The 13,788-nt window shown below is 39.1% G+C and overlaps 1 protein-coding gene across 1 annotated transcript in view; it reads right to left on the bottom strand.

Annotated features, from left to right (window-relative positions):
* Positions 1-217: 217 nt before the first annotated feature.
* LOC128741639 (nuclear cap-binding protein subunit 1) overlaps positions 218-13,788 on the bottom strand; it is a 55,558-nt gene continuing 41,987 nt past the window's right edge. Inside the window, exons 4-7 of the mRNA XM_053837593.1 lie at positions 1,307-1,554; positions 997-1,240; positions 592-935; positions 218-525 (exon numbers count right to left, since the gene is read on the bottom strand). Of these exons, the coding sequence (XP_053693568.1) occupies positions 412-525; positions 592-935; positions 997-1,240; positions 1,307-1,554 (950 nt within the window). The 3' untranslated portion in view covers positions 218-411. The remainder of the gene's footprint in view (positions 526-591; positions 936-996; positions 1,241-1,306; positions 1,555-13,788) is intronic.

Here is a 13,788-nt window from a genome sequence, read left to right on the forward strand (position 1 = left end):
ATGAATTTCGGTATGCAATTCTACTAGAAGAAATCACAAAAGGAGATTTTACAACGGGCCCTGAATTCTGTCTTTGCAAAATTAAAAAAGAATTATCCATTTCACTCAGTTTAACTTACAAACACGGTTGCAATTCGATGATGGATTGCTTTAGTTCAAGACCAAGCAGGAGTTTCTTACAATTCTATCACAAAGAACAGCCAAAAAGTTTGGAGCGCTGTCGCATTCGTCGAATACACTTTTAATACATATCGTCACTATAACGAATATTCATAAAATTACACGGTGAGAATTCTCTCATCCAACAAACGCCATCAACTTTCCGTGGGATCAATAGAAAAAAATATATTTTTTCATACTCACATATGGGGCGGAGCTAAACACAGGATAACCTATTACCAAAAATGTCCTCTATGACCGCAGTGCGGTAAACTGATGGAATACATCCAAAATGTGTGGATCAATATCGGAAGTGAACAGAAGACTTTCGAGTGTACTGCTGTATTTCTGCACTTGTTCGTGATGCTAAAATAAAAATACCCATATTAAAAACCCATCCGCTAATCAAAGAGTATCCCCGATGGAACCTACCAGCATAAAAACCTGCTGCAGTCGTCCAACCGTCCAGCGGTACCAATCGGTATCGTAATCCCGTCCGTCAGTGTCACATTTTACCAGATGCTCCGATAAGATCATAATAAAACGCTGGAAAATAATCAGAAACAGTCGTTTCTGATCCACGAAAGCTGCCTCCAGACGTTCCTCCATTCGTTCCACCTGTTCTTCCGTTGGTTTATCGGCATCATCGCCGGCGGTCTTCTTACGGCGACGGGCAGGTGTAGCTGCCGCTCCTGGTGTGGCTTCTTCATCCGATTCACTGGAAGAGGATTCAGCATTCCGATCTAGGCGATCTTTTGCGTCGCCAAGCTCCTTACCTAGAATCACAGTCAGTTATTAGTTTTTATCAAAGTTATCGAAATTCATCTTGCTAATTACTGAGTTTGGTGACGTGTTGATTCATCTTTTTGATGGTCAAGTGCAGAATCTCCCACAGGTACATTTTGGTAAATTCTCCGACCATTTCCTTCGAAAAGACCCACGTTGCGACGGCCGAACATTCGACAATCTGTGTCTTCAGCAGCTTGTCGATGATAACAACCATCATCTGCTGATGGTAGCTCCACAGCTCATACGTATTGTGAAGAATGCAAATTTGTGCCTCCTCGGTTTCTGCCAGACCCTGAAGGATGAATTGTTTATAACGAAACGACCTTACAATATGATTAGACAAAACAGTTAAACTAACCTTGAACACCTGATGGAACTTGGAGATGGCCGCAAAAGTGTGTGAGAAACTCTTCGAACCCAAATTCAGTAGTGTCTGAACAAACACGTCGATCTTCAGTGGATTAAAGGTCGATTCAACCATGTCGGTCTCAGACGTCTCTCGGGGATTCGGCAAATCCTTCAGCTCGTTCAGCACATCCTCCGGGGTGCACTTTTGACGGATAGCAACGACCAGCTTGTGGGCAGTCGCCGTCCCTGGTAGGGATGCTGGAAATGAATAGAAACGAAAGAAAGAGCATTCGATTACAGTATCGAGCAATCTCATTAACAATCAGCTAATAGATAATGCTATTTTAAAAGTGAAAACATGTTGCTGCTTTGCACATCAACCAGTCCGACGGTCCATCGCATTTTCGCACATCACATGAAACCCATCGGCGCGCGAGATGCTACAGGGCTAAGGATAGTACTAGTAGGTACTGCAGCGCAGCACTGTGAAGGAGGGTGCTAACAATAACAACTGCTGCAGTCAGCGAGAAGAAAGTGTGCACTTCACTTTTACTACAAGGCCACGTACCGAACATACCGCGCCGTAACGGGAAGGTAGAGAAAATCAGCCGCCTACACGAGCATATATCAAAAGAGCTGGCATTTTGAATTATGGCTTTCCTAACGAAACAATGTAATGAAGGTAGTATTTTTTGTGAATCGTATTTTTTAGTTGTAAGCTTGTGTCTACTAATATAGTGTTGGGATTTTTTTCCAAACATTATGGGATAATTTTGGACTCCAAAACCCAACTTCTTATCATCTTTTACGTTGTCGAGAAATGAGTCAAAACATGGCAATAAAACTCCTAAGCCCCCTTTTAACGGATGGCAACTAAAATTTTGGATTTTTTTCCTCGAGCTGTCAAAAAAGACAAAGATACATGATGAAGATCCGAATTACCGAAAATAAAGAAGAGAAATAAAAATTAGTGTACATTTGAAAACGGTCCGTAATCGGCTGCTCGGCGAAGCTTCCGTTTGATGCCCGAACAGGAGCGTTGTACGGCCGTCATGTCAACTTTGCGAATGCATCTCTTGATTCTACCAGTCAACTGTTTGCAATTCGTGGCTCTCCAGTTATTTTTGTACACCAAGGAGCTCAAAATACCGAAAAAATCTTCGATTGGGCGCACTGGGAGAAATTATTCGGGTTGTGGGTTGTGCGAATGGGTATTCAGGAACGATTGTGTTTTATTGGCGTATTGCGATGATGCTTTATTCGGCCAAAACACGTATTGTCCATCTGCATGATGCTTTTGTAGAAACCGGATCAAAATTTTCCTCAAACATTCGTCTAGTGCACATCCTTATTGATAGCCAAACCAGAGGGCTTGTTGTTGAAGGCACGAGAATGAGAACGATTCTTCAGCGTCCATTTTGGCAGGTCTTCCACTACCTTGCTTGCGAATAGTTGTTGGGCATCTTAGGATATGGTAAACAGTCGAAGCCGCAACATATTTGCTTTTTAAATGTTGTACCGTATACTTTTTGCCGAGATTTCTGTGGCAGTTCGTAGAAGTGTACAACGCGCTCCCGACATACCGTGACCGCTCCTAATTCTGCGCATTTTTCTTTATATAAGTATTTTTTAACATTGTGCATAACTATGATCATTGCGTTATTTTTTTTAAATGTCTGTTGAATATTACGCCATTATTCACAAACTGTCCATAATATTTGAGAGCGAAATAATTTAAAGTGAAACTTAAAGTATTTTATATGGCAGAAAACATCGTCGTTAGCACCAATGCTAAGATTGTCCTTCTAGAAAATTAACAAATTTATGATCGAAATTCTTTGCAATGATCAAATTACCCAGCATAATTAGAAAGAATAACTAGTTTTAGTCATGTTTTAGACATAAAGAGTGATTGCATGCATTGCTTTCCTAAGAAAAATGCGATGCAATAATGCGCAGATTTAGGCTCAGATTTTTTATTCATGTTCCAAATTCTGCGCAGTAATGGATCCTACGAAGAAATCGCGAAAGAATACGCAACCTCACCCAAATGGCTGAGGTATAGAGGCATGAAAATTCAATTCTTCACGTTATCGAGAATAAAATATTTAAAATGAGGCAATCAAAATGATAACAATATTCCTTTGCCACCCGGACAGTACAAGAAGGCCGGATCATGAATTTAATTATGGTAAATGGCATTGCCGGATTTTTTGGTGTGCTTTCAGCGTATAAAGACATAAACAGCATGGCAGAAGTATTTATTTTCACCTTTTGGGTGCGCAGAATTAGGAACATGGGCAAGAAAGTGCGCAGAATTAGGCACCGTGGATAAGTTTACAAAACAAAAAATTTGGTCGACTTATAATTCCCATATTTTTTACCAGATATTATAGACCATATCACTATACGTTGCAGCTATTCACGTTGTTAATTCAAATCTAGAATACTTAGAATAGCGGAAGAATCATAAAAATGACTTAACTGCACAGAACATGGTACGTCCACGGTACTTCTTGTTTCGACGCCATTTTAAGCAAAACTGGATAAACAAAACAAAACAAAAAATAACGACAAAAAGAGGAGAGAAAGAGCTAACACATACATACTCTCATTTCTCTCTGAGCTCGTTTGTTGTTGAGTATAAGGGTCGCGAAAAAATTCCAAAATTTTAGTTGCCACCCGTTATATATTGAATATAAGATAAAATTTTTTGATAATTTTCTTTGGTTTTAGACATTTTTATGAGTGTACCCCATTACGCATACTGACGATAGGGATACGGACGTTAGGCATAATGGACGATAGGCATAATTTGTTTATTTATTTATGACGTACAAGAGAGCAGTACAAGACTTTCAGGCAATAAGGATCCTTGAAGTCCCATCCTATTCTAGCGATGAACCCTAATTGTCTACTCGCTTTAGACACGATCGCCGTGCGGTGCCTGTCGAAAGTCAGCTTTCTGTCAAGAATAACGCCAAGGTCATAAACGTGATCCACTCTGTTTAGCACTTCCTCATTAATAGCATACTCGAAGCGAATCGGTGTTTGAGTTTGGTGAAAAGTAATTACTTCACATTTAGCAGTGCTTATAAGCAAGGAATTCAGTTTACACCACGTCGTAAATTTATCTAATAAAAGCTGCAGACGATAACAATCTTGTAAGCTACGAACCGTCTAGTAGATTTTGAAGTCATCGGGGTAATCAAGTCGACATCCATTGTCTATGGCATGAGCTGCGTCATTGAAAAATATAATAAAAAGAAGTGGGCCAAGAATGCTACCCTGCGGTACACCAGATTCGTTTGTGAATGCAGGTGATAAATCCAATCAAGGCTTGACTTGTAAAACTCCATCACGCAGGAATGATTTCAACCACGTGACAAATCGCCACCCAAGCGCAAAATTTTGGTTAGCACTGTAAGGTGATCAATTCGGTCAAATGCTGCTTTCAAATCTGTATATATTACGTCAACGTAATGGGCGGAAGGCGTAATGCATGGTAGGCATAATGGACGTTGGGTAATCCGCCATTAGCTTGCAAGAGGTCCTATAGCATTGCCTATAGGGTGTACCTCCCAGTTGGCCTCGAGATATGCTGCTAGTCTAATAAGATAGTAGTGGTATGTTCGAATCCCGGCTGGCAGAGGCTATTAGAGTCAGTACGATCGTAGTAACTGGCTCTTCAATTGTTCTGTACTCTAACAGCTGGCTGGATGGTAAATGGTTGAGTAATGCGCTCCAGAACCACCATGAGGTTCCACAGCCTCTTATTCAGCAACTCCTATATCTACCTCCTCGTGGTACTATCCGGGATACGTTCCTTAGTGGAAATCGGACAACCGGTGGAAACTAGAGTCATATGCGGACTCATGCGAAGGCTAAAGTGTAAACTCTCCGCCTGCAGGACGGTTCTTCTTGACTTCCAAGAACCAAAGCAGAGGGTCCAAAGCCCCTAAGGGAGATGGTTGTAATCCCGGTTCTCATTGTATTGTGATGGAGTGATGAGTGTGTCAAATGAGTATTCGAAGGAAAGTGAAATTTTGTAAATTATGCCTAACGTCCATTATGCCTACCACCCATTATGCCTATCATCTATTATGCCTATTGTCGATGTTTACTCATAAGTCTGGAGTTCCTCGAGGCAGCAATTTGAGACCACTGCTTTTCTTGCTGTGATTTAACAACGTTGCGTTACCATTTCAGTACTGGATGTAGGTCAGTGACGCCAATGACCTGAAACTATTCGCCACGATAGAAAATATAGACAACTGCCGTCGCCGGGTTCGCTTGATTTGTTAAGAGCTGGTGCAAACGGAACTGGCTCATTGTGAGCGTTTCCAAATGTAAAATTATGAGTTTTCACCGTAATAAAAACCCGATTCTCTTTGATTACATCGTCGATGATATTGAGTTACGCATAGTGAACCGAGATAATGACCTTGGAGTCTTGCTGGACACAAAAAGGACATTCAATCTAGATCGTGAATCAAATATCTCCAAGGCATCACTGCAGCTCGGATTATTATTTAAGATGAATCCGAACTTTAAGAATGCTCACTGTCTTAAATTGTTGTATTGTACCCTTGGTCTAGTTCATCTCCTATTAAAGAATTGCAGCCTGGTCTGGTTTCCAAACCAGTTAACTTGGAACCTGTGCAACGGAGATTTGTCCGACTTGCATTGCGAGACCTCCCTTGGCGACATCCTGAAGACTTGCCTTCTTGTTTACATTTTTACATTTACATTTGTTGGGGTATTTCATCTGACATAAAATTTTTTTTAATGAATAAAATCTTATAACAAATTACATCTCTTCAATTTCTGTACAAATAAGTGCGATGGTTCACCGAACTCAAATAGTTCCTCCACCTTTGAAAAAGTCCGGATGCATTCCGTGATTGGTTCGTTATATCCAAATGCCGTTCGATAAAATGAAGTTTGTAGTAGGCCCGTAGACCGTAATGGTCGTTGTGTACTATCCGTACTCTACCCTAGCCATACACATCATCATGTAAACAAATATTATGCAACAGGTCAAAATAAAACAGACAACTCCGACCGTATTGAGACACACGACGGACACCGAACGCAAGCACCAGCGCCATGCATACACTTCACATGTGCACGCATTCTGCTGAGCTGGCTCTCCGACCCGTCGGTGACCGATGTGACTCGGTGTTCAGTAAGGATTCGAATTACAATTCCAGAACCAAATGTATCAAACAAAGAATCTTTCTGTCCCGGTAGTCTATCTCTTTTTAGCTTTAACCTTCTGCCTGTACAAAAAAATACTTACGTTGTCTGTACATTGTGGTCAATTTGACTCCAAAATTCAAACCGCTATATCTCAGCGAAAAATAGACGGATTTCCAAATTTTCAAATGTTTTAGAAAGGTAATTTAATGCACTAAATAATAAAATTATGAATTGCGACTTGGCGGGGTGGTCCTTTTACAAGGAGGGGTTTTAGTAAAGAAAAGTCGGAAAAATCGGATTTTTTCAGATTTCTGACGTTTATATCACGAAATCCTTACCACCTAGAACGATGCTTTCTTCTACAAAAATATACGCGAACACGAAATCTTCAAAGTAACTTGTGGCATTTTACAGGATTTGCTCGCTAGGTGGTGTTTATCTAGAAAAATAGATCTTTTTGGACGCAATTTTTTTGGGTTCTATTAGTGTGACTTGTTCTCGCTAATGTTGATTATATAGACAAGATATGAAGTGAACATAGTCCGGTGGTAGATAAAACCATGGTGATCGGTTTAGAATGAATCCGCCAAGTGGTGTACGAGTACAATTTTATAAATATTGGTCGCAGTTAAATAAGTCGATTGCATGCAAGTTTCTTGCCTTCGGCGAGATTGGTTAAATGGAATAGATTCACTCTATGATACACAGTTTAGCACAGTATTTAATCACCAGGTGACGCTAGTGTGCTTTTTGTTTTGTTTTATTTATTCTATATGAACATATTGTTTCGTCAAAAGTCGTCGTCTTTGACATTAATTCGCAAAATAAAACTAGTAACAATTATTCGCAATACTATATAGCCACCGATTCGGCCAGGATGTATGTTAAAACGATCGGCAAAAATTGAACATAGTACCGGGAAAAAATCATCGTCATCTGGCGACAGAATTTTGTACCAAAATTTTCAAAATAGAGTGGAACAATTATGCCGTAGACACAAATTTTACATCTAGTCAGTATTCTAAGCTGCGATAAAAAATAAAAAAAAGGACCACCTATGCCACCTAGCGATCAAATTCTGACCACACTATTAGCCATAAGTTTTATCTGTCACAAGACCATGTTTACTGCAAAGCTTGTTTTTCTGTCCAAATTTTCCGCGAGCAAGAACGATTTACACGAGTAGAATTCATAAACTTAATCTAATCTAATCTCTAATCTCACACTAACGCAGCCAATTCTGGAAGGCATCCTGGAAAATGACGATTACTTGAATCAATCATTTTTCTTGTCAACGGCCAGGCCAACGGCGCAGCATGTACCGCAGAAAGAATTCCAAGGAATCAAGTGGAACTAGAAAAAATACCTAATTCCATCAAACTCCTTGAAATCAAGGGAAGGAAGAAAGCGTGGACCTCCCGTACCAAACGCTTCCCATATACATAGATAATGATTTATTTACAGTCGTTGGGAGTATCTTTGCTAATAAGGGTTAAGTGATACTCCGGACCCTCAGGGATGAACTAATGGCATTTAGACCAGAAGCCAGGCTGCAATTGGCCAAGGATATAGCGCCTTATTTCGCTCTCTGAAAATAGATTAGTTTACCAAAAAAATAGTATAAATCATATAATACTTGAAATTAAAGTCGTGTGGTTTAATGGTTGCCTAAAACTACATTTGTAAGGTTAGGAACTGAAAACCGCACGACTCCGCACCTCCTAGCTTGGCTACTCAATTATACAAATTGAAGTATTTTCAGGTATGGCCACGTGGAGGCGCTAGGTAGGGGCTTGGGATGGCTAGAGCTATGTTGGGCGCTTCTTCCTAGTTGCCTTCCCCATTTCATACCCCGAGTAGAATTCATAAATTTAAGACAAAAAAGTTGATTATTCTCACATTAACGCCACCTAGCGAGTAAATTCTTTAAAATGGCATATGTAACTTTGAAGATCTCGTGTACGCGCATATTTTTGTAGAAAGAATTGTCACTCTAGGTGGTAAGGATTTCGTGATATAAACGTCACAAATCTGAAAAAAAATCCGATTTTTTCGACTTTTCTTTACTAAAACCTACTACTCCTTGTACAAGGTTCCTCCCGTCAAGTCGCCATTTAAAATTTTATCATTTAGTCCATTAAATTACCTTTCTGAAACATCTAAAAATTCGGATATCTATCAGGTTTTCGCTGAGATATAGCAGTTTGAATTTTGGGGTCAAATTGACCCCAATGTACAGACAACGTAAATTTTTCAATAAAATTGTCGCAAAACGTAAGTTTTCGAAATTTTTCGATCTAATAACTTCTATAATAAAAGATCTCCGGAAGACACACCTAGTCGCGAAAAAAGTAGATTAATTCATTGAAAAACAAAAAAGTTATAGCTTCTCAAAGTGGCCTGGGGTCAAATTGACCCCAGTGTACAGACAAAGGGTTAAGAATGCATTAAGAATAGGGAAAATATCAATATGCATTACCGATATTTTCCACCAAAATTTAACCATAAACCCTTCGAATAATAAATTAAGCCATTCTGACTTCAGACTTAGAGTACTCAATGCGACCCCAATCGGGCTATCGCCGACGGTAGCAATAAGTCCCTTGAGCAACCCCGAGATCCGTTGATCTACCACGGGCTATTGCTAAACGTCGAATAGTTATAGTAAATGTATTATAGTTGTGATGCCCGGATCTATCTTAAGTAGACAGATGCCGTTTACTCGACATAGACACATTAGAAGACAGACCTGCAATAAAGTTTCGGGCATCGCAACGATCACTGCGCTCGACGGGATTGGTGCTAACCCCGTTTCACCGGACTGCGTTTGGATATAGCGAATCAATTTATTGAATGTGTTAGCACTTTTTCAAAAACGGAGAAAATGTTTGACTTTGGTGAACCGTCGCACTTGTTTGCGCAGAGACCATCAAGATGCAATTTACTATAAGATTTTATCGGATTATTTTCACATATCCAAATACATATAAACATATATAATTACAGTCAAAAATTCATTTACAATCAAGCCATCCGAATATTTTTTGTTATTCAAAACAAAACAAAACCAAAGAAAATTCTTTCGTTTTTCCTCCATAAACCAAAATCTTGTCTGGTGTACGCTTCACGAGTCAAAGTTTATCCGAAAAGATAAGCTTTAAATTGTTCATTATGTGTTCTCTTGGTCGAAAAAGCATTATATACAATGTCAATTGAAGCAAATTAAGCTGGGCAGTGTTTGACTGATAGCAGAGACTTTGCCGGTTAGTCCATACAGGGCACTGGATGGTATTTTCGGCCCGCTTCTAATTCTTGGGCCTATTTGGTTTTTCATGTTAGTAGTGTTTATTGGTAAGAAACAGTGATAGTTTTTCCCTCTAAAGTGCGGAGAACTGAGCCTAGACCCAAATTAGAAGTAGGCTGGAGAACTAATGCCGTATCCCCAATTGCGGCTGACCGTCTTGAATCTAATAATCATGCGTAACTTTCAGAACGACCTAAGTAACGTTGAAGGATTTGTTCGGTGTCCCGCTTTTCCATTAAATCGAATATAATATAATGAAAGTTTTGTCACCGATTAGCTAGATAGCACCAGCAACAAACGAGCCATACAAAGCCGATGTGTTCAATTGCTTTGAATCACCTTGTAGCAACACCGAAACTTTATATGTTCTCTATTCTAGAGTTCCCCAAGGCAGTATCTTGGGACCTTTAGTGTTATCGCTGTTTATTAATGATACTGATGGCACACGACTATCATATGCGGATAGCACTAAAATGATTGTCAACAAAGTAAATCGACTACATGGTTTGATCCTGAGAATTGGTAATAAATTCGAGGATCCTGGGCCCCTCTGCATTTTCTACTGCTCGCTGGTGCGTTCAATTTGAGAGGCAACCTGTGTTGTGTGCGACCCGTATTATAATAACGGGGTGAAACGCATTGAACGCATTCAGTACGAACAGTACGAACAATCATAGCATATCCCGTACACGGTCATGGAGAAGCCCTATACTGACCTTTGCCTCCTGCTAGGTATTACTACGCTCGCTTACTACACACAACGACGGAAGGACAAAATGACTCAAACGACTCAAAAATTTTGGCTGACAGCTATAATTGTCCAACCATCCTCACTATGCTACCACTGTACTGCTCTGTACGCCCACAACGCCACCGACGTTTGCTACGGGTGAATGCTCATGGTCTTCTCCCAATCGACCTCGAGGAAAGAATCTCGACTAGTACCGACGTTTAGAGTCAACCAATCCTGGCCACATATGGCTATGTGGAGGAAGAAAACTGAATGGAGAATAAGCGGGCCATACATACGCCATTAGTGTACTCTAATTACCTTAATACTAACACTACTAGGTAATTGGAGACAGACTGTTGAAAAACGCCATAAGACTTAAAATCATTAGACTAAAGATTAAAATTGAATTTTACCCATTCGAAGCCATTCAATTGCTCCGGTTTCGGTTTCAACCTCGAATAATTGGTGAACCACTTTGGTTCCGTGAATTTTTCCGAACAAAATGTCTACCTCGTTTCAATTACGAATTTAATTACACATGTTATTGCATAATTTTCCGATGCTTAACTACCCTGGGCGTTGGTATCATGATACACAGCACACTGTTTCCGGAAAACCAAATTAGACCGCAACAATGCTTACCGAAAAGCAAAAGCAATTTGTCATAAAGGCAAGCACCTTCCGTCAAGCAACACCCAACACTCGGCGGTAAATCATGCAACTACGAAAACTCCTCCAAGCCATTCTTCTTTAGCCGCTCGAAATGAGCGTGTTCGATGTAAACAGACATAATTTTCCGCTGGTACTGTTTTCCCCCCGATATTTAGTCACATTAATCCAGTTCGCATGCATGCATGCAGGTATGCGTTTCGAGTTTTCAATTGGTGCTCCGTTCAGTTCGTACAGTAACAATTTTGTTTTTACGATGCAGCTCAATCGACACAAGGCCAACGCGAACCGTTTTTTTTTCTTTCTTTCTGTAATCAATTTCACAATGCATAACAAGTCACGAATTACCTACGGGTTATATGGGATCGTTCACACCCAATACTCATAGGCGATTAATGAAATAAAAAAAAAGCGAAGGATTCAAAGCCCTCGGTCGAGTGGAAACTGACCGGATAATTGACTCCGCGCGCGCGGCTAAGCGCGATGTGGTGTGAATGTTTTCCGAGAAATGCCGATCAGGAGCTGGTGGGTAACATTTAACGCACGAAGAAATGGAAAGCTTGTGATGCGGGCACCGAGTGCCCATTCGAGGCTAGGATATTCGAAATTATTGCGCACAGTTGCAAACATGCAGCAGCACCTCGTCAGGTATTTCGAATCAATTTTTATTTTATTGTTTCTGCATAAAATAACATTTTACTATATCTAAATGATCAGTCCAAGCGTGTTAATGCACTCTCCAGACTGTGTGTTAACATAACACCTTAAACAGCCAATGCGGGTTTCATTCAGCGTACTGACAGTTTTAAACTCTTATTGAAAAATGTTAAACATGAGAAAAATCAATACATTGTTAGATCTTAGGCTTAGCTAACAATACAATTTTTACATCTACATTTTAATTTTGATTTGCATTTGAATCATGTTGATCTAAATTTACAACCGTTTTTTGAAAGTTGAAACTTAATCGTAATTGAACCGCAGAGTTCGGATCGTACTTCATTAACCATTCATGAATGGTCAATATCGTCGTAAGTTGGAAAATTTATGTTGAACTACAGGTTTTATAGCAACTAAACAAATTTACAGCACAGTAACGTTTACTGATGCATAAAGATGACCTCAACAATTGCCCTCCAAATTAAGGGTTCCATGTTGAACAGCAGTGTTCTGTTATGCAAAATCCTCTAGCTCTTAATAGTTTCAATGACTAGCTTTGGGAGAAAGTATTTTGCTTCACTGATTCGTATTCATTCCATGAACCATAAAGTGAAGTCAGATATGAAAAATTATAGTTATAAAATCCTTTTACCTGTTTGTTCGTTTGAAAACTCGTCCTGATGACTTAGTAAATCACTTCTGAATATTTTGTTGATTTACTGTTCCGTTAAAGTGACATAATGGGCGGACTTAATAATGAAAACAATTTTAAAAAATTCAATGGCTTCTATTTTTCCAGAAAATCCAAAGAAAATTTTCTGATTTCCTCGGAATAACTCGTAAGTTAAGCGTCCTAGAACAAAAAATTCTTTCATGAAAATGCAACAAAATTGTCTCAACAATCCAGAAAAAATATCGATTAGAAAAGGAGATTTCACGACAATTTTCACAACAGAAGAAAAGCTCCAAAGCAAAATCAGAAAGCCAATGATCGAATTTTTGAAAAATTATTAAAATAGTTTCTTTTTCTTGTTCCCAAGTTCATAGTTTTTACTGAAAAAATTCCATTTGAAGAATACTGCTGACGGCTTTTTCCATGCTCTGAGAATTTTCTTAATTTTTAGTTTTACACTCAAGTCGCTTTTTACGCGAAGGATACGTCCCGCGTAAATCAAAACCGCGTAAATTCCGAAAACCGCGTAAAAAACTGCGTAAATTCCGAAAACCGCGTAAAAAACCGCGTACATTCCGAAAACCGCGTAAAAAACCGCATAAATTCCGAAAACCGGGTAAAAAAACCAAAATTTCGCGTAAAAAAAAACTTTGTGGATTTCAACACTACGCGAAAAATAGAGGTCACGGAGTATTTAAATGGTTTCAATAACCGGCAGATAGTTACCACTTGAATTGAACAACAAGCATATGGCAGTAAGGCGCAATAGCTTATGTGTATTTTTGCTCGCATGAAAAACATCACAATATTCTGCATTGTATCGCTACAAGTAGTGATTGAAAACTTCACAAAAAATATTATTTTATTGGTATTCATTGCTTGTAAACATTAACTATTTATTTCTTCCTTTGAAACTACATATGTGCAGGGTGTTAGGTAGTTTAGTGATATGACAGATATCGTTACAGAGTTATTAAACAATTTTAGTTTTCGGTTCGTTTTACCTTAAATTACCTCTGGTACTAAAACTATGCCAGCTAGCTCAATTTTATTACCTTCATTTGAAAGCATTTGAAAAAAATTTGTACTAAAAATTGCTTTTAAATCTCCTACTTTATGAGATTTAGTAACTTTTTAGAAGCCAAAAGCATTCAAATAAGTGTTTCTCAAGACGTTTTTATCGAATTTCTCCTATAAATGTGTGATAAAACTAATAAAAGCCATTTACCAATTTAAGCTCTAGTACCGTTC

The sequence above is a fragment of the Sabethes cyaneus genome, chromosome 3 (assembly GCF_943734655.1).
Source record: "Sabethes cyaneus chromosome 3, idSabCyanKW18_F2, whole genome shotgun sequence".
Lineage (NCBI taxonomy): Eukaryota > Metazoa > Arthropoda > Insecta > Diptera > Culicidae > Sabethes > Sabethes cyaneus.